Source organism: Trachypithecus francoisi, unplaced genomic scaffold, assembly GCF_009764315.1.
Source record: "Trachypithecus francoisi isolate TF-2019V2 unplaced genomic scaffold, Tfra_2.0 Lachesis_group12, whole genome shotgun sequence".
Lineage (NCBI taxonomy): Eukaryota > Metazoa > Chordata > Mammalia > Primates > Cercopithecidae > Trachypithecus > Trachypithecus francoisi.
In genome coordinates, this window is record NW_022681457.1 from 69,489,816 (window position 1) to 69,517,224 (window position 27,409).

Below are 27,409 nucleotides of genomic sequence, written 5' to 3' on the forward strand. Positions count from 1 at the left end.
TCATTCTATTTTATTTTCTTATTCTTTTTTCTAGTGGGAAGATGGAATTGAGGTTGCATAATTTCCATTGATCTATTTGAAAGTTTTCTAATTACTCTGCCAGATCAAATTTATTTAGCCCTTCTAATGAATTTTTTAGTTTGGTTACTGTGGTCTTCAACTTACATTTGGTTCATTTTGTCATTTATCCTTATTGATTTTATTTGATGAGACGTTATCTTTACATTTTCCTTTACTTCTGTGAATATATAATGGCTAAATTGAAGTTTTTGTCTATTAATTATGACACCTGTTGCCTGTCATAGGCCAACGTGTTGCCTGTTTTTCTTTTGCTTTTGTTTTGTTGTGTTTTAGACAGAGTCTTGCTCTGTTGCCCAGGCTGAAGTGTAGTGGCATGATCTTGGCTCACTGCAACCTCTCCCTCCTGAATTCAAGCAATTCTTGTGTCTTAGCCTAGTTATAGGCATGTTCTACCACACCTGCCTAATTTTTGTATTTTTAGTAGAAATAGGGTTTCGTCATGTAGTCCAGGCTGGTCTCAAAACTCCTGAGCTCAAGTGATCTGCCAACCTTGGCCTCCAAAAGTGCTGTGATTACAGGTGTAAGCCAGTGCACCTGGCCTGCTTGCTGTTCTCCTGTGTATAAGTCCAAGTTTCCCATTTGTTTGCATGCCTTCATTTTTGATTATTTTTCTAATAAGTAGACATATTAGGAAACATACTGTAGTGATTTGCCTGTCCCCTCTCCAGAGCTTGTTCTTGTTGTTGTTTGCTTGGTTATGTATTTTGTGTTTTGGCTATTTTAGTAAAATCTGTTTCCCTTTCCCCTTGCAGTGTGAACTATTTTGTGTTGTTCCTCAGCCTTAAACATATGCACAGTTACCCTGGTGTGACAATGGTTTTAAAAAGGAGTCTCTTTGACTATCTTTCCCTATCTCTCTGTTAAGATGACTGCCTCTTTGGTATTATTTCCAGCCCACTAGGCTCCACTGCCTTCTATCTGGTCACTCTATTGTTTTCAACATTTCCTTGGAGCATAAATTATTAAGCAGTTTAATATAATTTAAGGCAGGGCTAGTTTTTGAGGCCAGTTTTTGAGGTTTCTTTTGACCTTTTGGAGGGCTCCTTAGCTGTCTCTGCCCATGGAATTATCTGATTAAATCCCTGACCTGTGGTTTATGTTGTTGTGTTTACTTTTTAGGGGAGCTATTTGTTTGACACTGTTTCAGATAAATTCCATTCCTTTGGAGAGAGCTTCAGAGCTCTATTCTTATGGACCACCACTCCCTCTAGACAAAATCTCTGGACCACCATTCAGGGTAATGGGCTGGATGGTAGCCATCTTGTTTTTTGTGTTATGAAACCTCTGCCTTACAAGCAAGTGGAGGCAAGGGCAATCTGGATCCAAATCTGAGTTCACTGTGCCTGGGTAGACTTTCCAAACTGTGGGTGGGGCTGAGGGAAGCCAAGGAGCCCCAAACCTCTTAGTTGCGTACACCAGGAATTTAGCCACTTTAACCAAGAGGGGGTGATAAGAAACCCAGGAGGTGTGCCCCTCCTGTTGATACATGACAAACCTTGATTGACAGCTGCAGCCCCATCCTCTTGGCAGCATCCACCCACAGTGAAGCTTCTATCAAATTGAGCTGTAAAGAGTAAAAGGGAGTCGGTTGTATCTTAAACGCCACAAATTCTCTTACCAAGTTCTTGGTTCTTACCAAATGTTAGTAGAATTTCTTGATATTTCATTTCCTATATACTCTTTGGACACTTTCAGACCTCAAATGGCAAGGTTTTTATACATTTTTTTTTTTTTTACAGTTTTACTAGAAAATGAGCTTGCAGAGCCCCACATCTGCCATCCAGAAGTGGAACTACATATAGTCATTTAACAATAGTTTAGCATTTTCTGTCATCTCATTCTGGAGAATCATTGATGTGGCAGAAATGCATATTCTTGAAGAAAAAAATATGTCTCCGTCACAGGTACTGTGATTTCAATAGGGTGTGAGATAAGTACATGACAACATGCATGGGATACTCTGTTCTCTACAGCTCTGTGCTTTTGAGTTAGAGAACATAAAAGATATATTGATGGTTATTACTTTTAACATGTCACAATCTAGTTGTAGCATTTAAGATTAAATTTGGTTGTGAGTAAAATAGTAAAATTGACCCAAATTAAAGTGAATAAAAGATAATAAAAGTTCATTTCTTTGTCATATATTATGGATGTAAGCCTGATATTGTAGCCTTGCTCCAAACCAATCATGAATTTTACCATTCTGGCATCAAAATGGAATGAACACTCAGACTTATACAGAACTTGGAAGAATAGTAAATAATTCTGGATACCCTTCACCCAGATTTCTCAAATATTAATATATTAAGCCAGTGTGTTTTAAGGGGTTTCCAGAATTGCCAAAATATTCACTTACATCCTACTTGCCATAAGTTGTGTCACATGACAACACCTTGGAGAAATAACTGCAGTCCTTATTCTAGATAGTCATAGCCAACTGTTAATAAAAATTACTGGTTCTATAATCATGAAAGCAGGGTAGAGTGGATATGGGGGCCTAATAAACAACAGATCCCACTGAGGAATCCATGGAGATGGTTTCACTTTGATCAATTACAAGTGAAGACAGTGAATCCCTAGAGACCACAACTTGTGCAGCAGACACATGGAAATGGAATGGGATTCTGGAAATTAAGACACATAGGTCCGTTATTCTTCACACCCCAAGCTGGATGATCACAATACCCTATAAAAGGATGACAGATATCTTGTGTCTACTTTCTCTTCTTTTCCAGGGAGTCTATGAACATTCAAGATAACATCCATCATTGACTATTCTAAAACAAGTTTCTTCACAATGCTGCTCAGAAACACCATGACAAATTTGAATTGGAGCAATATCTCCAAAAATGGGACGCAGATTAATGTATCATTTCAGCCAGGCGTTAACAGGAGATAAACTTCTCAGCTATCACCATACATAAAACATTATAATTCGATAAAATGCCAAATGCAAAAAGAGCGGATCATAGAAATGTAAGTTGAGAAAAATCAGAGTGAACTTCTGACCTTATGATGACATTTTCAACTCTGAAACCATTAAAATAATTCTAACAAAAGCAGCATCTTTTTTTCCATACCTGTAACTGCCGTGTGTACGCACAGCAGCCAGATTTTTTCGTCTTTAATGCTTTTTTCCTCTAAAAGGAACCAGGACTCCCTAAGAGGGTATTAAATCATGAGTTGATTCCATGATTCAGGACAAGAGGCATGGGGGACATGAACCAACAAACAGGATCAGTCTAAAACATCTTCTTACGGCCTGAAAACAATATTCCTTTAAAACATCAAAAGAAAAAAATAAGGAGTAAAAAAAAACAAGTAAATGGATTCCTACTGGCCACATTATGTCAATTTGAGCATAAATAATCATAATTACTACAGGTGCTCCTCAACCTATGGTGGGGTTATATTCAAATAAACCCATCATAAATTGAAAACATCATACACCATATGTGTATTTATGACCTACAATATTTTCAATTTAACAATGGGTTTATCTAGATATAGCCCCATTTTAAGTCAAGGAGCATACTCTATATCTTAGTCCATTTTGTGTTGCTATAAAGGAATATCTGAGGTTGGGTAATAAAGAAAGAGGTTTATTTGGCTCACTGTTCTGTAGGATTTACAGGAATCATGGTGCAACATCTGCTTCTGGTAAGGGCCTCAGGCTGCTTCTACTCGTGGCAGATGAAAAGGGGCAGTGTATGCAGACATCACATGGCAAGAGAGGAAGCAAGAGGGTGAGGAAGGAGGTGCCAGGCTATTTTGAACAACCAGCTCTCACAGGAACTAACAGAGTGATAACTCACCCCCAATCCAGAGAGGACATTAATTTATTCATGAGGGATCTTCTCCCATGACCCAAACATCTCCCATTAGGCCCCACCTCCAACATTGGGATCAAACTTCAATATGAGATTTGGAGGGGACAAATATCTAAACTATAGCAGCATATCACTTTTGTACTATTATAAAGCTGAAAATTGTAAGTCAAACCATTTTAAGTTGGGGATTACAGGCATGAGCCACCGTGCCTGGCCATGATTTTTAACTTTGTACATAATTGGCTTGTAACTTTAACAAATATATTAAAGTGTTTTATTATGTTTGCAAAGGGACTCTGACTTCCAACATAGTACTGCCAAGATTGCATGATGATAGAGTTTCATTGAAAGGCTGCCAGGGATTTCTTTTATGACAATTCTTAATGATACTGCCAGGATGTGCAATGACCCATAAAGGAGTTGTGCTGGGTTAATACCTAGGGAATCTTTTGATTTCAAAGAAAAAAGTTCAAGAGAATGAATAGGAAAAAGAAACTGGAAATAAAAAATAGGAACATAAGATTTGAAAGCCAAGTTTTATATAATCTTGTTTTATAAGTTGTATATCATTGCAACATCAATACTTGAAAAACACTTGGAAAATTACAACTTATGATTACAGATGCAATTAAGTGGTTAAAGATAGAAGTAGTCTATCAAAAGAATAATCATCTGACCAGGGTATATTCATAGAAAGAAGAAAGCTATCAATATAAATTATCACTTTATAGATTTTTTAACACAATGGAATAAAATCACAGAGGATTATTCTTAATCTTAAAAAAAATTAATGTAATTCATGATGCCACAATGGTATCATGTTTTGTTTTGGGTTTTTTTTGAGACGAAGTCTCACTCTGTCACCCAGGCTGGAGTGCAGTGGCGCAATCTCAGCTCACTGCAACCTTCACCTTCCGAATTTGGGTGATTCTCCTGCCTCAGCCTCCCAAGTAGCTGGGATTACATGCATGTGCCACTACGTCCAGCTAACTTTTTTATTTTTAGGAGAGAAGGAGTTTTGCCATATCAGCCAGGTTGGTCTCGAACTCCTGACCTCAGCTAATCTGCGCACCTTGGCCTCCCAAAGTGCTGGGATTACAGGTGTGAGCCACTGCTCCCAGCCCAATGGTATCACGTTTTACAGCTTGATTTAAAGGGTTTTTTTTTTTCAAAGTTTATCAATAGCTCATGTACCAGCCATGGGATAGGTGCTGGTGATAAATGCTGAACAACAAAAAAAAAGGTTCCAGACAATCTTGGCTCCCTGCATAATCCGAAGGGTGCCAGTTTTGTACTGAGTATGGTGTCAGCCATATCACACAAGTTGAATTATGTTGGCACTTTAATGGCATTCATTTCTCAATAGTCTATTTCAAATTTCATTTTGTATTCAACCCAGGGCTTAAATACACATGACTATAAATTTTCAGAGATGACAGTATTTCTCCATAGATTACTTACCCACTACAAACTAAATCTTTACAATGGACTTATATGGCAGTTACCAGCTTACCCAAATGATCATCCTTAGTTTCACTAATGCAAGGACCTGTACGTAAATGTTTTCTGACAGTACAATATGACATACAAATAACCTACAAAGTATTCTTCCCCAAAATGTTTAATCTAGACCTAAGAAAGCCTCTGGACTTACATTCCCTTGTACAGAAAATACAACCAAGAACAAGGCTAAATGACACTATAAAGAAAGAAATCAAAACACGTAGCTGACAACATTTCTGACCTACTCAAAATTCAATGTATTTTTTTTTAAATGAGGAGAAATGTTCTAGACCAGTGTCTCTCTAACTCTGGTTGGTATCACAGTCACAAAACCTGGAGAAATAATAAAAAACAGAGGCCCAGGCTTATAAGCTAGGGCTACACTTCTCTAGGTTTACTAAGTTCCACAGGTGATTCTGATACTCACCATAATTTGAGAGCATAGCTTCATGGGGTTTCCATGCTACAGTACACTAAAGAGAGATAACCAAATGCAATGCAGAATCTGCAATGGATTCTCCTTAGAAAATGAATAGCTGTAAAAGATGGTTTGCCGGTCAATGAAGAAATCTGAAGATGGAATGATATTATAGAATTATGAATATTTTCCTTAAGGGTAGTTATGGTACTATGGTTATATGATATTGTCTTTATGTTTGGGTAACACACATGCTGATGTAACAAGGGGTAAAGTGTCATGATGTCTAAAACTTATTCTCAATGGTCTAAAACTTATTCTCAATGGTACAACAAATATACAAAAAATAAATGTGGCAAATTGTTAACAATTTTGAATCTAGGTGGGGGGGTATAGGTGTGTATTTTACTATGCTTTCCAAACCCGCAACAATTATCAACTAGGTTCACCATATTTTATGGGCAGGATTTGTGGTATCCCCAATTACACTAGTAACATCAAAAAACACCGGTCACAGATCACCATAACACATATAACAATAAAAAAGTTTGAAATATTATGAAAACTACCAAAGTGTGACACAAAGACATGAAATTTGCACATGCTGTTTGGAAAATGGTGCTGATAGACTTACTCACTGCAAGGTTGCTGCAGACCTTCAATGTATATAAAATCCAGTAACTGCAATGCACAATTAAGCAAGTATGCCTGTATCCAGTAAAATATTTCATGGGCAGTAAACTGTGAACATGGCAGCTACTCTACATTCCTCACATCAATAACTTTCTCACCAAAATTACCTTCTTTGAACTCTTAAATAATTTACCGTGGCTATAAAACATCCCACATCCCTTACACTCAAAGGAGTTCTCAGCAGTATGAATACTCTGATGTTGAGCAAATCCCAGGCCACAATGAAAGTTCATCACACATTCTTTTTTTTTTTTTGAGACGGAGTCTTGCTCTGTCGCCCAGGCTGGAGTGTAGTGGGCGGATCCTTGCTCACTGCAAGCTCCGTCTCCCGGGTTCACGCCATTCTCCTGCCTCAGCCTCCCCAGTAGCTGGGACTACAGGTGCCCGCCACCTCGCCCGGCTAGTTTTTTGTATTTTTTAGTAGAGACAGGGTTTCACCATGTTAGCCAGGATGGTCTCGATCTCCTGACCTCGTGATCCGCCCGTCTCGGCCTCCCAAAGTGCTGGGATTACAGGCTTGAGCCACCGCGCCCGGCCCATCACACATTCTTTTATGTTCACAGGATTTCTCATCAATATGAATTCTCTGGTGTTGAGCAAATTTTTCATACACAGTGAAGGCTTGTCTACACTCCTTATATTCATAAAACTTCTAACTATTATGAATTTTCTAATGTTAAGTAAGCAGATAATTCACAGTAAGGGTTTGCTCACATTCTTTACATTCATAGGGTTTCATGCCAGTATGAATTCTGTGATGTGCAGAAAGGACTGAACTAAGTCTAAAGGCCTTCCCACATCCTTTACATTCACAGGGTCGCTCACCAGTATGAATTTTAACATGTTGAACAAGGCTTGAGCTACAAGTAAAGGTCTTTCCACATTCTTTACATTCATACGGTTCATACTAGTATGAATTATTTGATGTGCAGTAAAGACTAAGCTAAATCCAAAAGTTTTCCACATTCTTTACACTCACAGGGTTTCTCAGCAGTATGGATTCTCAGATGTACAGTAAGTTCATAATTACTGCTAAAGGCCTTTTCACATTCATTACATTCATAGAGTTTCTCATCAGTATGAACTTTAACATGTTTCATAGGTTTGAACTATGACTAAAGGCTTTCCCACATTCTTCACATTGATATGTTTTCTCACCAGTATGAATTCTCTGATGTACTCTAAGGTTTCTACCACTGGTAATGCATTTCCCACATCCTTGACATTCATAAGGGTCCTCACGAATATGAAATCTATGATGTCCACGAAATTGGTAATTATATTGAAAGGCCTTCTCACATTCCTTACATTCAAAGGTTTTCACCCAAGTATGAATTTTCTGATGTTCAATAAGTTGCTACTGATGTCTGAAGGCTGTCCCACATTTCTTACATTCAAAGGGTTTCTCACCTGTACAAGTTTTTGATGCAGAGAAAGTTGTAGGTGAAGTCTAAAAGCCTTCCCACACTCCTTACATTCATAGGGCTTCTCACCATTATAAACACTCCGAGGTTGAACAAGGTTTGAGCCATGATTAAAGGCCTTCCCACACTCCTTACATTTAAATGGCTTCTCACCAGTATGAATGATCTGATGTCCAGCAAGCTGTGTCAGAAGACTAAAGGCCTTTCCACATTCTTTACATTCAAAGGGTTTCTCACCAGTATGAATTTGGTAATGTTCAATAAGCTGGTAATGATATCTAAAGGTCTTCCTACACTCCTTACATACAAAGGGTTCCTCACTGGAATGAATTTTCTGATGCTGAATAAGGTCTGAACCACGATTAAAGACTTTCCCACACTCCTTACATTCATATGGTTTTACACCAGCATGAATACTCTGATGTTGAACAAGGTTCGAGACACGATTAAAGGACTTCCCACATTCTTTACATTCAAATGGCTTCTCACCTGTGTGAATGTTCTTATGGCGATTAAGCTGGGTGTGAAGACTGAAGGCCTTGCCACATTCCTTACATTCAAAGGGCTTCTCACCAGTATGAAATTTCTGATGTTGAATAAGGTGCATATGAAGTCGAAAGTCTTTCCCACATTCCTTACATTCAAAGGGTTTCTTTCCAGTATGAATACTTCGATGTTGATTAAGATTTGAACCACGACGGAAGAATTTCCCACATTCCTTACATTCAAAGGGTTTCTCACCTGTATGAGTTTTCTCATGCTGAGAAAGTTGTAGGTGAAGCCTAAAAGTCTTCCCACACTCCTTACATTCATAGGGCTTCTCACCAGTATGAATACTCTGATGTTGAACAAGGCTCGAGCCACGATTGAAGGCCTTCCCACAGTCTTTACATTCAAATGGTTTCTCACCACTATGAATGTTCTTATGTCGAGCAAGCTGTGTCAGAAGACTAAAGGCCTTCCCACATTCTTTACATTCAAAGGGCTTCCCACCAGTATGAATTTGGCAATGTTGAATAAGTTGGTAATGATATCTAAAGGCCATCTCACATTCCCTACATACAAAAGGTTTCTCATTGGAATGAATTTTTTGATGCTGAATAAGATTTGCACCACGATTAAAGCCTTTCCCACACTCCTTACATTCATATGGTTTTACACCAGCATGAATACTCTGATGTTGAATAAGGTTTGAACTACGATTAAAGGACTTCCCACATTCTTTACATTCAAATGGTTTTTCACCTGTGTGAATGTTCTTATGGCGATTAAGCTGATTGAGAAGACTAAAAGCCTTCCCACATTCCCTACATTCAAAGGGCTTCTCACCAATATGAATCTTCTGATGTCGAACAAGCTTTGTCAGAAGAGTAAAGGCCTTTCTGCATTCTTTACATTCAAAGGGTTTCTCGCCAGTATGAATTCGGCAATGTTCAACAAGTTGGTAATGATATCGAAAGGTCATCTTGCATTCCCTGCATACAAAGGGTTTCTCATTGGAATGAATTTTTTGATGCTGAATAAGATTTGAACCACGATTAAAGGCTTTCCCACACTCCTTACATTGATGTGGTTTTACACCAGCATGAATACTTTGATGCTGAGTAAGGTTTGAGCTACGATTAAAGGACTTCCCACATTCCTTACATTCAAACAGTTTCTCACCTGTGTGAATGTTCTTATGGCGATTAAGCTGGGTGGGAAGGCTAAAGGCTTTTCCACATTCGTTACATTCAAAAGGTTTCTCACCAGTATGAAATTTCTGATGTCGAGTAAGTTGTATGTGAACTTGAAAGGCCTTCCCACATTCTTTGCATTTATAGGTTTTCTCTCCAGTATGAATACTCTGATGCTGAATAAGATTTGAACCACGACTAAAGTGTTTCCCACATTCCTTACATTCATAGGGTTTATGTGTATTATAAATAAGAGAAGCATAAGTAGGAATTTTTTCATAGCTGATGATCTTCTGATTGATATATCCTTCTTGATGTCCCTGTAGTCCCTCAAATCTACTTCTATATTCTGAGTCATTTCTAAAATAAAAGGCCTCAAGGCCAAGTGTTTTACTTATTTGCTTTATAACATGTTTGGGTAAATTTATTTCAAAAATATCATTTTCTGGAGATATTTTTTCAGGTCCATGTTTTGACTCCAAATCTGAAAGAAATGAAGAAGCCAAACATATTTTATTTTCCTATAACACACATGCATACAAAATCCATTAAACAAATGGCCAAAGTATAAAATATACTTTCAGGGAAGGGATCTGAAAAAGAAAAAGGGTGCCAATAATGAAGAAAGTTTATGTAAGATGGTGGTGTACATAAAGGAACAGGTTAACTTTGTCAAATTTAAGTGTGAATCAAAACCATTTGGTGAGCTTAATAAAGATATTGATATTCAAGCAACTCAGATGTACAGAATCACAATTTTTAGTGAAAAAAGCTGTTTTTTGTTTGTTTGTTTTTTGGGATGGAGTTTCACTCTTGTCTCCCAGGCTGCAGTGCAATGGCACAATCTTGGCTCACTGCAACCTCCACCTCCTGGGTTCAAGTGATTCTCTTGCCTCAGCCTCCAGAGTAGCTGGGATTACAAGTGTGCCACCACGCCAGGCTAATTTTTGTATTTTTAGTAGAGATGGGGTTTCACAATGTTGGCCAGGCTGGTCTGGAACGCCTAACATCAGGTGGGTGGCCTCCCAAAGTGCTGGGATTATAGGTGTGAGCCATTGAGCCTGGCCTGTATTATTATTATTATTATTTTTAAGAGACAGGGTCTCTCTCTGTTGCACAGGCTATAGTGCAATGGCATGATCATAGCTCACTGCAGCCTCAAACTCCCAGGCTCAAGCAATCCTCCTGCCTAAGCCTCCCAAGTGGCTACAGCTACAGGCACATGCCACCATATCTGGACAATTTTCTTTTCTTTCTTTAGTCTTCCTGCAGTCCATAGTCTGGCTAATTTTTATTTTATTTTTATTTTTTATTTTTACTTTGTAGAGATGGTGTCCCATGTTACCCAAGCTGGTCTTGAACTCCTGGCATCAAGCAATCCTCTTGTCTTGATCTCCCAACATGCTGGGATCACCAGTGGGAGCCATCACACCCAGCCAAAGATGCATTTTTAATATCTCTACCAGATGATTGATTCAGATCAAAGTTTACCGATCATACTTAAAACTGGTTTTGAATGGTTTATCTTTAGTCTTAATGCAAAATCCAAAAACCTTAACACAGAGAACAAAACTTCCTATCAGGGCACTGTCCTCCTTTATGGCTGATCTCTAACCACTCCCTCCTTTTAGCAACCAGAACATGATATAACCTTTCTCTTATCTTCTTGCTTGCTTAGACTGCTTCATTTTCCAAGAATCCTCTGGCCTGGCTCTTTGTAACAAACATCCGACTCATCTTTTAAGCCTTAGGATAAACGTTTTCCTCAGAACATCTGAATGAATGATTAAAGCCTCCGTGACATATGGAATATCAAAAAACAACAAAATATTTGAATTTTTGAGGTCCTAGAGACAAAGAGAAAACATAAAGGATAGAAAATCTATTTAATGAAATAATAGCAGGAAACTTTCCAACTCTAGTAAGAGATGTAGACATCCTGATACAGGAAGCTCAGAGATACCCAAATAGATACAATACAAAAAGATCTTCTCCATGGCCCATTATGGTCAAAATATAAAAGTCAAAGACAAAGGAGAATACTAAAAACAGCAAGAGAAAAGCATCTAGTCACTTACAAGGAAACTCATCAGGCTAACAGCAGATTTCTCAACAGAGAGAAACGAGAGAGAATGAGATTATATATTCAGTGTTGAAAGAAAAAAATTGCCAGTCAATGACACTATCCTCAGCAAACTATTCTACAAAAATGAAAAAGAAATAGTCTTTCCCAGACAACAAAAGGTGATGGAATTCATCACCACTGGACCAGCCCTACAAGATATGCTCAAGAGTCCTACACCCGGAAGTGAAAGGACAATATCTACCATTGTGAAAACACACAATGTTACCCCTATAGAAAACAACCAAACCACAATAATAAAAAAAAAAAAAGAGAAAGGAACAAAGGATATATAAAACAACTAGAAATCAATTAATAAAATGATAAGAATCAGCCCTCACATATCAGTAATCACATTGAATATCAATGTATTAAACTTCATTTAAAAGATACAGACTGGCTGAATGGATGAAAAAACATGATCCAACTATAAGCTGCCTACAAGAAACTCATCTCACTGGTAAAGACACATATGGATTGAAAGTAAAAGAACAGGAAAAGATATTCCATGCAAATGGAAACCAAAAATGAGTAGAAATAGCTACATTTATATCAGAAAAAAAAGATTTTAAGTCAAAAACAGCAAAAGAGACAAGATCATCATATAACGATAAAGGGATCAATTCGGCAAGAGGATGTAACAATTCTAAACATATAATCCCAACACCAGAATACCCAGATATATAAGGCAAATACTATTAGATCAAAAGGGAGAGAGATACTCCAGTACAATAATCACTGGGGATGTCAACACCCCACTCTCAGAATTAGATCATCTAGACAGAAAATTAACAAAGAAACACTGGGTTTAAACTGTACATTAGGCCAAATGGGCCTAACAGACATTTATTGAACATTTCATCAAACAGCTACAGAATACACATTCTTCTCATGAGCACAGAAAACATACTCTAGTGAGACCATATGTTAGAATACAAAACAAGTCTTAACAAATTTTTAAAAACCAAAATTATATCAAGTCTTTTCTCAGATGTGGAATAAAACTAGAAATCAGTTACAAAAGGAATTTTGGAAACTGTACATTATACAGAAATTAAACAACATGCTCCTATATAACCACTGAGTCAAGGGAGAAATTAAGGAGAAAATAAAAAAATTCTTAAAACAAATGAAAATCAAAATACAACGTACCAAAACCTATATCTATGGGATACAGTAAAAGCACTGCTAAGAGGAAAGTTTATGGCAATAAATGCCTACATCAAAAAGTATAAAGATTTCAAATAAACAACCTAAAGATGCACTTCAAGGAACTACAAGAGCAAGAACAAACCAAACCTAAAATTGGTAGAAGTATCAGAGCAGAACTAAATAAAATACAGGCTAAATAATAGAAAAAAGAAATGAAATGAAAAGTAGTTTTTTAAAAACATAAATAAAATTAATAAACTGCTATCTAGACTAACCAAGAAGAAAAGACAGAAGAAATAAAATCAGAGGGAAAAAAGGAGATACTACACACCAGAGAAATAAAAAAGATCACCAGGGACTACTAGGAACAACTACACACTAACAAACTGGAAAATCCAGAGGAAGTGCATAAGTCCTGGACACACAGGACCTACCAAGATTAAATCAGGAAGAAACGGAAAACTTGAAAAGACCAATAATGAGTAATGAGATTGAATCAGTAATAAAATGTCCTCCGACAAAGAGAAGTCCAGGACCAGTGACTTCATGCTGAACTCCATCTACTGAACTCTCAAAGAACTAACACCAATTCTCCTCAAACTATTCCAAAAAAATTGAAGAGGAGGGAATTCTTAACTCATTCTGTGAGGCCAGCATTACCATGAAAGCGAAACCACACAAGGAAGAAACAAAAAAGGAAAATCACTCTAATATAAAGATACATGGTTCCTGCTAATGAAGTAACAAGAAAAAAAAAGACACATGGGGGCATATATTCATCACAGCACTAATCACAATAGCAAAGACACGGAGTCAAATGTCCATCAATGGTTAACCGGATAAAGCAAATGTGATATACATACACCAAGAAATACTACGCAGCCATAAAAAAGAACAAGATCATATCCGCTGCAGCAACATGGATGGAGCTAGAGGCCATTATCTTAAGCAAATTAATGAAGAAACAGAAAACCAAATAATGCATGCTCTTACTTCCAAGTGAGAGCTAAACACTGAGTGAGTACACATGAACACAAAGAATGTACCAATGGACACCAGGGCCTACTTGAGGGTGGAGGGTGGGAGGAGGACGAAGATCCCAAAACTACTATGCTTACCTTATTACCTGGGTGATGAAATAATATGTACACCAAATACCCACAACATACAATTTATCTATATAACAAATCCATATATGTAACCCTTGAACCTAAAATAAAGTTAGAAAATAATAATAAATAAATGGTACTGGGAAAACTGGATATCTATATGCAAAAGAATGAAATAGACCCCAATCTCTCACCACATACAAAAACCAGTTGAAAATGGATTAAAGACTTACATGTAACACTCAACTATAAAACTCAACTATAAACTATAAACTCTACTTAAGTATAAGACTCAACTATAAAACTACTAAAAGAAAACATAGAGGAAATGCTTCAGGACATTGGTCTAGGCAAAAATTTTATGGTTAAGCCTGCAAAAGCATAGGCAACAAAACCAAAAATAGACAAATGGGACTATACTAAACTAAAAAGCTTCTGCACAGCAAAGGAAACTATATACAGAGTGAATAGACAAAGAAGAGAAATCATCTCCAAGCTATTTCTCTGACAAAGGACTAATATCTAGAATATACAAGAAAATGAAATAACAGCCAAAAAAAAACTCCAATTAAAAAAGTGCGCAAATTATATGAATAGACATTACTCAAAAGAAGACATACAAACAGCCAAGAGAATATGATAAAATGCTTAACATCACTATTCATCAGGGAGAAATGCAAATCAAAACCACAATGAAATATCATCTTACCCCAGTCAGAATGGCTACAATTTAAAAGACAAAAAATAACATACCTGAGAGGATGAGGGAAAAAGGGAACTCTTATATACTGTTAGTGGGATATAAATTAGTACAATCACTATGGAAAACAGCATGCAGATCTCTCAAAAAACTAAAAATAGAACTACCATATGATCCAACAATCCCACTACTGGGTATTGATCCATAGGAAGAGAAATCAGTATATCAAAATGATACCTGCACTTGTATGATTGTAGCATTATTCACAATACCAAAGGTATGGAATCAATCTAAGTGTCACCCAACAGACAAACAGATAAAGAAAATGTGATATATACACAATGGAATACTATTCAGACTTCTAAAAAACGAAATCATGTCATTTGCAGCAACATGGAGGGAATCGGAGGTCAGAAAGACAAATATCAGACCGGGTGCAGTGGCTCACGCTTGTAATCCCAGCAATTTGGGAGGCCGAGGTGGGTGGATCACCTGAGGTCAGGAGTTTGAGACCAGCCTGGCCAACATGGTGAAACCCTGTCTCTATTAAAAATACAAAAATTAGCCAGGCATGGTGGCAGGTGCCTGTAATCCCAGCTACTCAGGAGGCTGAGGCAGGAGAACTGCTTGAGCCCGGGAGGCACAGGTTGCAGTGGGCCAAGATTGCACCACTGCATTCCAGCCTGGCCGACAAGAGTGAGGCTCCGTCTCAAAAAAAAAAAAAAAAAAAAGAAAGACAAATATCATATGTTCTCATTCATATCTGGAGGCTGAAAAAAGATCTCAGAGGTAGAGAACAGAATGATAGAAATCAGAGGTTGGGAAGGGTGTGTGGTGAGGGGTGGGGGATGAAGAGGAGTTGGTTAATGTTACATACAGGTAAATAGAAGGAATGACTTCTAATGTTCATTAGCAGAGTAGAGTGACTCTAATTAACAATAACGTATATTTCAAAATAGCTAGAAGAAGACTTGAAATGTTCCTATCACAAAAAAATGATAAACACTCCTCTGGTGGATTTGATGGATACCTCAAATACCCTGACACTTGCTCATTACACATTCTATACATATAACAAAACATAACGTGTATCCCATAAATATGTACAAATATTGGGTATCAATTAAAAATGAATAAAATAACTTTTGAAGAACTTCCCACATCCCTCACAATGATAGTCAAAAACCCTGTATGATACGACTCTGGCCTAACTCTCAGACCTCTCTTCCTGCTGTTCCATCACTTACTCCACCTTCGTGTTACCTGCTCAGTCTGACTAGAATACTCTCACCTGGACATACAACTTGAACCCTTACTTCCCATCTCTATGCAAGCATGCCCACTTCAACACAGGCACCCTGAGCACCCAAGTTCTGCCATTTCACTCCATCACTCCTATTTCCTTGTCCTAATAGTACAATTCTCTGGTATTCCTTATATATTCATTTGCTTACTTGTTTGAGGCATGTCTCACAAACTGCTGGTGAAGTCCACGATGGCAGTGACTTTCTGTCTTGTTCATTACCTGTACTTTACAGTATTGACACAGCCAAGCACATGCCTTCTAGGAATGTACACTCAATACATATTTACTGAATATGAACACATTTCTTAGTGAAAACACATATAGAAATCTAAATGCAAAAGCAGAGTTGGAAAGTAGCTGGATCCAAAATATGTGTTAAAAATTTACACTGGGGACCAGGAGAGTGTACACTGGGGGCCAGAAGCATTGGCTCATGCCTGTAATATCAGCCTACTTGGGAGGTTGAGGCAGGAAGACTACTTGAGGCCTAGAGTTCAAGATCAGCCGGGGCAACACAGCAAGATGCTGTCTCTTAAAAAATAATTTAAAAAACTGTTTAGGCCGGGCGCGGTGGCTCAAGCCTGTAATCCCAGCACTTTGGGAGGCCGAGACGGGCGGATCACGAGGTCAGGAGATCGAGACCATCCTGGCTAACACGGTGAAACCCCGTCTCTACTAAAAATACAAAAAACTAGCCGGGCGACGTGGCGGGCGCCTGTAGTCCCAGCTACTCGGGAGGCTGAGGCAGGAGAATGGCGTGAACCCGGGAGGCGGAGCTTGCAGTGAGCTGAGATCCCGCCACTGCACTCCAGCCTGGGCGACAGAGCGAGACTCCGTCTCAAAAAAAACAAACAAACAAACAAAAAACTGTTTAAAGTTTACGCTGAGAAAGAAAGAGGAAGCTCACTCCATTAAAAGAGGAAGAAAACACCAGAAATTAGGTATGATGAAGTTCCTTGGGGATAGCTCCTATAGTGATCTTATTTCCTTGCCAGGTGTTGGGCATTTTTATCCAACGGGGGACCTTGGGTCATTGAAGAAAGTTTTCCAAACCACATCTCAGGGGTGTGACTCCTCTCTGAGCACATGGGCTGTCCGGGACAATGATGGCTTCCCCCTGCCTGCTTTGCTCTCACTTACCTGGATACCATCTGCTTGTTTCTTTCCTGACAACCATCCAGGGCTCTTTCTCTTGCTCTAGTAATGTAATCACATCTGGCTTAGAAATGGAACTTCCTGCTTAAAAGAAATAACACATGTAGAATTTTTTAAAAATTTTTTTTAAAACTCTGAGACCTAGTTAAACTTATAATAAGTTACAAGCCTAAACAATATTGAGAACAGACTCCAGATAAGAGAGGATTGAGTAAGGGATCAACTATGTTTAAAAAAAAAAAAAGGGCTGGGCACAGTGGCTCACACCTGTAATCCCAGCACTTTGGGAGGCCAGGGCGGGTGGATCACAAGGTCAGGAGATCGAGACCATCCTGGCTAACACCAAATGAAACCCCGTCTCTACTAAAAATACAAAAAATTAGGCGGGCGTGGTGGCGGGTGCCTGTGGTCCCAGCTACTCGGGAGGCTGAGGCAGAAGAATGGCATGAACCCGGGAGGCAGAGCTTGCAGGGAGCCAAGATGGTGCCACTGCACTCCAGCCTGGGCAACAGAGTGAGACTCCGTCTCAAAAAAAAAAGCGACTTTCATTTAAACTAATAGAAACTTATCCTTCAAGAGGAGGTATAATTTAGTGGTTGACAGCAGGAACCTTCAAGCCAGATTACCTGGTTGAAATCCTGTCTCTGCCATCCACTAGTACTTTGACATTAAGCAAGTCACTTGAACTCTCTGTCCTTCAGTTTTCCCAACTCTAAAACAGGAATGATAATAATACCTGTTTTATAGGATTGATACTAATATTAAATAAGGTAATATATGCAAAATACTTCTAACATTCACTGATATGTAGTAGCACAAAGTTAAAAATTATTATGTTTACTGTCATTATTTATTTTGCATCCTTAGACACAGCTCATTTTAAGAATTTTCACCCCACAGAAAAGCATACACTTCATGGCCTGAAACTTTCAACTACAAAACAAGTAACAGAATGTTTGTTGACGGAAATGGAATACATTGACTTTAGTGCTAAATGAATTCTGTCAACCTAATATGTAAATCGTTGAGGCTTTTGTTTTGTTTTGTTTTTTGAGACAGTGTCTTGCTCTGTTGCCCAGGCTAAAGTACAGTGGCATGACCATGGCTCTCTGCAGCCTTGACCTCCCAGGCTCAAGCAATCATAGAGGCTCTTTTGATAGAAAAACTCAACACACTCTTCTCCTTATAGGTGGGCCAGAAAAACAAAAACAAACAAGAAAATCTACAGTAATTCTGAGGTCAAACATAATATGAAACCCGGTTCTTGAACAATATCATTCAACGAATATGCAAGATTTCAAACTCAGCCCCATGGTCATGAAGCGAGAGAGGGGATTACAGAGACGACCAGCATAATGGAGGAGGCCACTGTGGAGTAGGCAACATGCAGGGGCTCCAGGGAAGTGCCTATTTTCAACCCAACAAATCTCAATCCATTCCTTTGGGAATAAGAAGAAGGAATCCAACTACCTCTTAAAACACAGCCCTAAAATTCATGGTGAAGAAAGCTGATATTCCAGAGAACAGATGCTAAGTTAACTGGGGCAGATGACCTTACCCAGTGAGATCAGGTGGCTGTAGTTCTCCAACATCACATCCCTGTACAAGGTCCTCTGTTCAGGCTGCAGGCACTCCCACTCCTCCTGAGAGAAGTCGATGGCCACATCCCTGAATGTCATTGATCCCTGAAACCACAAACACATGTATTAAGGTGAAATTGAATAAAATTGTTTCAAGACGAAAGGAGAGGAAGTGAAATATTAAACTGCAATAAAGGAGCAATATGGAAAACTGCAGAGTGCCTACACATTCTTCAAGAATCCTGCTGCTGGCCTGGCACGGTGGCTCAGGCCTGCTATACCAGCACTTTGGGAGACCAAGATGGAAGGACCACTTGAGCCCAGGAGTTTGCAAACAGCCTGGGCAACATAACAAGATGCACTCCCTGCAAAAAAAAAAGAAAGAAAGAAAGAAAGAACTATCATGGTGACATGTGCCTGTAGTCCCAGCTACTTGGGAAGCTGAGGTGGGAGTATCGCTTGAGCCTGGGAGTTCAATGCTGCAGTGAAGTGTGATGGCACTACTGCACTCCAGCCTGGGCTACAGAGTGAGACCCTGTCTCAAAAAAAAAAAAAAAGGTAGTAGCATACAGTTGAGGAATGTCCTTAATCAGCTCATTGTGATATCAGATGATAGCAAAAGGATTTTTTCTTGTCAATGACAAATGATTTTTATAAGCTGCATAAAATTCAAAATAACTGACATATTAGATTTAGTCATCTTTTTCTATTTATACATTTAAGATAGTCAGAGTCTCTAAGCTTTTCCCCAATTCAGAGAATCTGTAATCACCTACCACTCATGCTCTGAATAATCTCCGTTACTGCCCACTATTCTCACTGATCACTTTCCTAAAAGCCTCATACAGCAGAACACCTTGTCACACTTGCAGACTGAGGCCACTCACTATGGAATTCTACCTTAGCTACTTGGAAAGCTCCAGTCTGTGGAGAAGTTTAAAGGTGTTCCTAAGTGTGGTCAAATGCAACAATCATCTGTAACTTATCAAACCCACAAGACCGTGTGTCCCTGTGGGGACTGACTCCTCCACTGTTCCAACATTCTTTCTGACCAAGGACTGAGCTCAGAGCACAGACTGAATAACCAGCTCAAAGAAAACATCAAAGCCAGTGGGAAAACAGAGGTATGAATAGGAAGAGCACTGACCTTTATTTTTTCGTCACCAACCTTCACTGTAATGGGACAAACTGGGGTGTAAGATCGTGGATCCTGGCCGGGCGCAGTGGCTCACACCAGTAATCCCAGCACTTTGGGAGGCCGAGGTAGGGGGATCACGAGGTCAGGAGATCGAGACCATCCTGGCCAACATGGTGAAACCCCGTCTCTAACTAAAAATACAAAAAATTAGCTGGGCGTGGTGGTGGGCGCCTGTAGTCCCATCTACTCAGGAGGCTGAGGCAAGAGAATCGCTTGAACCCAGGAGGCGGAAGTTGCAGTGAGCCAAGATCACGCCACTGCACTCCAGCCTGGGTGAAAGAGCGAGACTCCATCTCAAAAAAAAAAAAAAGGTGTTGATCCTTAGGCCTGAAGCTTCAGGTGAAATAATAAGTCACCTAACCTGAAAGTCACCATATTTCAAGAAGAAGAGAGAACTACCAACTTACATGGACCATGTTTCTAGAATTACAAAATTGGTCAATCTTCCTCGGGCTTCTTCCCTGGAAAACAACAAGAAACAAAAGGCCATAAGTCAAGCTGTGTCCCAAAGCACTAGAGCAAATAACTATTTGATCCTCCATTCCTATTTCTCAACTACTCCTGCTAACACGCACACTTCCACCCCTCCCCCATCACTCCCTTTTCCCCTACACACACTCTCTCACAAATAAACTGGCAGTGAACAGGTGGAGTGTGGATGAAACCAAGCTCTCGCCTACATCCCAGGGAACCTGCAGCAGAAGCATGATTGCCCAGCACAGGCATTTCGGCCTTGAAGTTGCTCAAAAGACACTCCAGCAGGAGGGCTTCCAGCCAGTCCTCCAGTCTGGGGATACCTATCTTGGCCTAGGACTGGGCCTCTGATCCTGCTGTAAGCAGATCCTCCTCCCCTAGCCCCACCTTTCAGAGCTGAGAAGGGATCACATCTCCAATCCAGAACCTCTCTGTGAACTCAGGACTGGGTGCAGTGGGGCAAGGCATGAGAACTGGAAAGGATATAGACAGAATTGCACGGGCAGTGTTCAGCATTCTGAGCTCACCAAAAGCCAGCTGGTTAAGTACAGTTCAGAATAGCCATGTAATAGAATTCGAAGTAATCATTAAATGTTCCAGACATACAATTAACAGAAAAATCAGGTTACAAAGCAGGATAGATAATATGATTACATTTGTAAAATATATGTATAAATATTAAGCAGGAGACTAATAGACATCAATAGAAAAATATTTAGGCGTATGCATGCTAACAGTACTTATCTCTGTATTGTAGCCCCAATTTTCTTCTTTTTGCTTAAGAGTACTTCATAATTATGACTATGCCCAGGCATTAAGTTGGAATATATAATTATATTCTCTCTCACACACACACACATATATATATACACATATATATGTGTATGTATCTGTATATGTACATATTTAAATGTACATACACATTTTTTTTTTTCCTGTGAGGAAATTGTTCTCCAAATTAGATGAAAGACACCTTTTATTTAGACATCTTCCTTTCAACTTGGGGACAAAAAAAGGAAACTCTACTGAGCTCTTGTTTTTATGTAATGTTTGCACCCATTATTTCCCAATTCTTGACCAACACTAAGATGTCTATGTTTTTCTATGTATGTTAGTACAATTTCTAAAAAAAAAAAATTGTCTACAAGTCCCCAATCAATGTCTTGTATGCATTAATGATGGTCATATTTCTACATCCGAATTCAAAAGTAAAAATAAAACGGAGTTATCAGAGAGTGAGTACTTTTAATCATAAAAAACAAAAAACTGAGCCTGTCATGAGGATCAACAGAAAAGATGAATGTGACTATAACAAATAATATCAGCTAGTTCTGACATCCTTTAGCTGTATCTCACCAATATAATTAGACATTTTCATTATCAAGACTCTTCTCTGAATGAGCACAATGCAGATACGTGGCATCTGGAAACTACATGAGAAAATCTGTGGAATACACATCATCATGCTTGGGATCCCTTCTTCACCAAATAACTCATTAAAATACCATTTTGGATATAATTCCTACCGAATGCCTTACAAAAACCCTATCTTAGTATATGGGATTCATATACATGTAACATTTTCGTGAGCATTATTGTTCATAGTATGAATATTGCTTAATAATATGTCAAATATTTCTTTCCATAATTCTTTATAGACATCATTTTATTAGTTGCATAATACTCTATCACTTGAGTCTAGTATAATTTGCTTAGTGATTTCCATATTACAGGACACTTAGTTTATATGAGATCTTTTACAGTGTCATTCCAGGTATCACAGTCTTTTGATTCTAGACTAAGGTTTTCCACCCTAGGCACTACTGACATATTGCGGTGTATAATCCTTTGTTGGGGCTGTGGGGAGAGTTATCCTGTGCACAGTACAATGTTCAGCAGCATCCCTGACCTCTGTCCACTAGATCTAAGCAGCACCTCCCCCACAGTGTGACAACCAAAAGTTCTTAAACATCATCCCTGCTGAGAATCAATGTTTTATCTAGATCAATGGATCCAAGCCTCATGGGTTACATACAGTTTTGACAGTCTTGATACGATATACTATTTCTCCCTCTAAAACCCACATTGATACATTTCCATAGTACTTCAATATATTATTTCAAGAGCTTTGTGGTCCCCAAGACCGTAATTGGAGTTACAGGAACTCAGGTTAAGAATTTCAGTCCTACATTCTTTACAGAAATAGAAAAAAAAAAAATCCTAAAATTTGTATAGGACCACAAAAGACCCCAAATAGTCAAAGCAGTCTGGAGCAAAAAGAACAAAGTGGAGGCATCAAACTACCTGATTTCAATATATACTACAAAGCTACAGTAATCAAAACAGCCTGGTACTGACATAAAAACAGAAACCTAGGCAAACGGAACAGAATAGAACGCCCCAGAATAAATTCATGTGTTTACAACCAACTGATTTTTGAGACAGGTACCGAGAACATACAATAAGGAAAAGACAGTCTCTTCAATATATACTGTTGTAAAAACTAGGTAGTCATACACAGAAGAATGAAATTAGACCCTTTTCTCAAACCATTATACAAAAATCAACTCTGAATGGATTAAAGATTTAAATGTAAGATCCCAAACTATGAAACAAATAGAAAAAAACATACAGGGAAAGCTCCATGACATTGACCTGAGCAATAATTTTTTTTTTGGAAATGACTTCAAAAGCACAGGCAACAAAAGCAAACATAGACAAATGAAATTACATCAAGCTAAAAAAGCTTCTGCACAGCAAAGTGAAGAGACTACCTACAGAATGAGAGAAAATATTTGCAATAATATATCTGATAAGGGGTTAATATCTAAAATGTGTGAGGAACTCAACAGCAAGAAAACAACCCAATTTAAAAATGGGCAAAGGACCTGATAAACACATCTCAAAAGACAACATATAAATGGCCACAGTATATGAAAAAATACTCAACATCACTAATCATCAGGGAAATGAAATTTAAACCTACAATAAGATATCACTTCATATGTATGGGGTGGCTATTGAAAAGACGTAAGTTAACAAATGTTGGTGAGAATGTAGAGAAATGTGAACCATTGCACACTGTTGGTGAGAATGTAAAGTGACACAGACATTATGGAAAACAGTATGGAAGTTCTTCAAAAAATTAGAACTAGAACTACCATATGATCCAGCAATCCACTACTGGGTATACATCCAAAGGAAATGAAATCTGTATGTCAAAGAGACATCTGCACACCCATTTTTATAGCAGCACTATTCACGATAGCCAAGATATGGAATCAATCTAAGTGTCTATCAATGAATGGATAAAGAAAATGTGGTGTATATATATATATATATATATATATATATATATATATACAATGGAAAACTAGCTATAAAAAAAGGGAAATGCTGTCATTCTCAACAACATGGATGAACCTGGTGAACATCATATTAAGTGAAGTAAGCCAGGCACAGAAAGACACATGATCTCACTCATCAGTGGAATCTAAAAAAATGTTTATATAGGCCAGGTGCGGTGGCTAACACACCTGTAATCCCAGCGCTTTCAAAAGAGGAGGCAAAGGCTGAGACAAGCGGATCACTAAGGTCTGGAGTTCAAGACCACCCTGGCCAACATGGAGAAACCCTGTCTCTACTAAAAATACAAAAATAAGCTGGGTATGGTGGCGCACACCTGTAGTCCCAGCTACTCGGAAGTCTGGGGCAGGAGAATCACTTGAACCCAGGAGGCAGAAGTTGCAGTGAACCGAGATTGCGCCACTGCACTCCAGCCTGGGCAACAGAGTGAGACACTCTCTCAAAAAAAAGAAAAGAGTTGATATCATAGAATTAGAGAAGAGAATGCTGTTTACAGGTTGGGGGTAATGTGGGTGAGGGAGGGAAAGCAGTGTTGGTTGGGGAAATGTTGGTCAAAGGATATAAAATTTCAGGAAGATAAGAGAAATAAGTTCAAGAAATCTATTACACAACAGCATATCTACAATTAATAACTTCTGTAGTCTTGAAAAATTCTAAGAGACTGGCTATTAAGTGTTCTCACCACAAAAATGATAACTATGTGAGCTAATGCATTGCTAATTAGCTAGATTTAATCATTCCACAATGTACATATAGTATAAAACATCATGTTGCACACGATAAATACATACAATTTTATCTGTCAATTTAAAAAGAATTTCTGTCCTAGATCATTTGAGCAACTCATTTTCTTACTATGCAAGCAGCAATCACAATGACTCACACATTCCCAATGCTCCTGTCCAATAGAAAGTCAAGGGAAATGACCTAAAATGGCCACACGAAAACAAAAGTTAAAACATTAAACTTCGAGACGGGCGGATCACGAGGTCAGGAGATCGAGACCATCCTGACTAACACAGTGAAACCCCGTCTCTACTAAAAAAATACAAAAAAACTAGCCGGGCGAGGTGGCGGGCGCCTGTAGTCCCAGCTACTCGGGAGGCTGAGGCAGGAGAATGGCGTGAACCCGGGAGGCGGAGCTTGCAGTGAGCTGAGATCCAGCCACTGCACTCCAGCCTGGGCGACAGAGCGAGACTCCGTCTCAAAAAAAAAAAAAAAAAAAAAAAAAACATTAAACTTTTATTATTATATGCCTAGCACTGCTCTAAGAGGCTTTACGGTATTCATTCATTCTAATGTTCATTACAAGTCTGAGAAGACCAGAAACGGACAGAACAAACATTCCAACCCAGATACTCTGGATCCACTCCCCTATTCTTAACCACAATAGTGTACTGCCTCTCACAGTCCACACACGCAAATAACCCAAAACGCAAGTGGAACTGCCAAACCTCAGAGAGATCTGGCAATAATTACAATTATAATCTCATGGACTCTCCCAAACAAATCCGGACTCTTGATACCAATGTCTGTGCAATCACTTTCCGACTCCTGAAAGCCTCACAGAGGAAATCACCCAACCATCTCCATTCCTCCCTGCTTTGAAAAGGAAGCCTGTAAAGACAATCAGATACCCGGTGGTGCGATTCCACAAACTAATCTTCTTACCAAAGCAGAGTCTAAAATAAAGCTTTAATATAAACCTCTGGAGGACTATTTTTATACCAGCTTAGAAGAGAGCGCACAGGAAGGTGAGAATGATTTGCCAAATGGTTCTGTGAATATTAAGTGTAAAAGTGGGGAGAGGGCGGGGCAGGGGGCGACACTATGGGAGGGGGCAAGAATCAATTTGCATATTCTCCTGATATTCACTAAAAATTTACAGGAACTTCTTTTTTTTTTTTGACGGAGTCTCGCTCTGTCGTCGCCCAGACTGGAGTGCAGTGGCGCAATCTCGGCTTACTGCAAGCTCTGCCTGCCGGGTTCACGCCATTCTTCTGCTTCAACCTCCCGAGCAGCTGAGACTACAGGCACCCACCACCACGCCAGGCTAATTTTTTTTGTTGTTGCATTTTTAGTAGAGACAGGGTTTCACCGTGTCAGCCAGGATGGTCTCGATCTCCTGACCTCGTGATCCGCCCGCCTCGGCCTCTCAAAGTGCTGGGATTACAGGCGTGAGACACGGCGCCCGGCAGGAACTTCTATATTCTGAAATCAAAAACGCATGTCTTAAACAAATACAAAGCACAAACTCACCCTTGACTTAAGTGTGCAGCAATAACACTCTCATCCTCCTCCCGGTCCTTCTTTTGGATACTGGTACGACAGGGAAAGGATACGGCAAGCGTGAGACTCTAGGCTTTTCTTGGAGCGCAGACTAAGTTTGAAAGCACCCTCCATGGCCACAACTGCCCTCACTTCGTACGAAATGAGGAAATAAAAGGAGGAGGAATCGGTCCGAATTCGAAGCTGGTTCCTGGGGACAGATATCTGAAGGGATGCTGGGTTCTGAACATGTAGCTGCCCTCCTGGGGGACTCTCAAGAGACACTTCCAGCTCTCAAATTCCCACCCCGAATCCAGATCTGCGCCTTCTTATGCAAAACTTCATTCTCGGCTCAATATCTGACCTCCCTACTGGGGCAATTCCTCTGCTGCTGCCTCCGCAGCTTTGAAGGGGAAAGACGGAGGAAGCAGCAGGAGCCTAGTACCACTGGCACAGTGACACTCACACAGCCCCAGCAAAACGCACTGCGTCCACAAGCCCTCCCGGTCCTGTGCACAGGGCCTCACGCACACACTCACACAGTCCCTTCCGTCACTCAAGATCACACAATCCCCGTCGTCTGATGCCCGCGCACACGCACGCCTAGGGATCTGGCAGATTCCGTCTGCGCCCCGGGTTCCTCTGAGCGCCTCGCTCTCGCCCACCCGCACTGCCTGGTCGGTCAGGTTCGAGTCCCAGTCCACGAAGACCTCCCGCAGCCACCAATTTCTTCTTAGGAAGTGAAGACCTTACCCAGCTACGTTGTCAACCCCTGGAGGCCGGAAGTGGAACTGTTAATTCCGGTGCGGTGGCCTCTGGGAAATGCAGTCCTGAGCAGAAAGCGCCTCAGAAGCCTCGGGCTCTAGTCTGTTCAGTTTGATCCCAGCATACACTGGAGGCTCCTAAGGGAGCCGGGCCTAATGGATTTGTGGGAGTTCCAGACCGTGGGGTGCAGAGGTTGCGGCCCCGGGCGAGGATCCCCATCTGAGAGAAGCGTTGCTCTTCTCGGTGAGTCAGTGTAAATTACCTTTTCTCTCCATGCAGAAGAATGCAAATAAGCAGAACTTTTAAAGAAGAATTTAAAGTAAAAATTACGTCAAAATGTAGCTGCTTTGACCTCTTTCGTCTCAGATCCCAGCATAGGCTTCCACTTTGTGCTGTTTGAAGGGACTTAGGATAAATTTGAAAAACTTGAACTAAAGAAATGGTTGGAGAGGCCGGGCGCGGTGGCTCACGCCTGTAATCCCCAGCACTTTGGGAGGCCGAGGCGGGCAGATCACGAGGTCAGGAGTTCGAGACCATCCTGGCCAACATGGTGAAACCTCATCTCTACTAAAAATACAAAAATTAGCCG

The 27,409-nt window shown here is 39.6% G+C and overlaps 1 protein-coding gene across 15 annotated transcripts; it reads right to left on the reverse strand.

The window, feature by feature from the left end:
• ZNF780B (zinc finger protein 780B) lies at positions 1-27,321 on the reverse strand. 15 transcript variants are annotated; one of them, XM_033226231.1, is made up of 8 exons: positions 26,809-27,321; positions 26,047-26,115; positions 20,833-20,894; positions 20,355-20,408; positions 18,728-18,854; positions 17,155-17,253; positions 8,439-10,109; positions 1-1,645 (listed from the first exon to the last, which is right to left on the reverse strand). In XM_033226231.1, the coding sequence occupies exons 3-8, from the start codon at positions 20,887-20,889 to the stop codon at positions 1,416-1,418; spliced, it is 2,238 nt and encodes a 745-aa protein (XP_033082122.1). In that variant the 5' UTR covers positions 20,890-20,894; positions 26,047-26,115; positions 26,809-27,321; the 3' UTR covers positions 1-1,415. The 15 variants fall into 15 exon arrangements, with proteins under 15 accessions (XP_033082122.1, XP_033082123.1, XP_033082110.1 ...); XM_033226232.1 differs by lacking the exon at positions 1-1,645 and adding an exon at positions 1,760-5,950 and having other exon boundaries at positions 26,809-27,319; XM_033226219.1 differs by lacking the exon at positions 1-1,645 and having other exon boundaries at positions 7,231-10,109; positions 17,155-17,250; positions 26,809-27,317.
• Positions 27,322-27,409: the final 88 nt, after the last annotated feature.

Coding starts and splice junctions, on each gene's coding strand:
- ZNF780B (XM_033226217.1), bottom strand. CDS start 20,889: ATGCCTTGCCCCACTGCACCCAGTCCTGAGTTCACAGAGAGGTTCTGG. Junction 17,254..18,727: donor CAGCCACCTGATCTCACTGG/GTAAGGTCATCT, acceptor ATTTCTTTTAAG/CAGGAAGTTCCATTTCTAAG. Junction 10,110..17,154: donor AACAAGCAGATGGTATCCAG/GTAAGTGAGAGC, acceptor CATTTCTTTCAG/ATTTGGAGTCAAAACATGGA.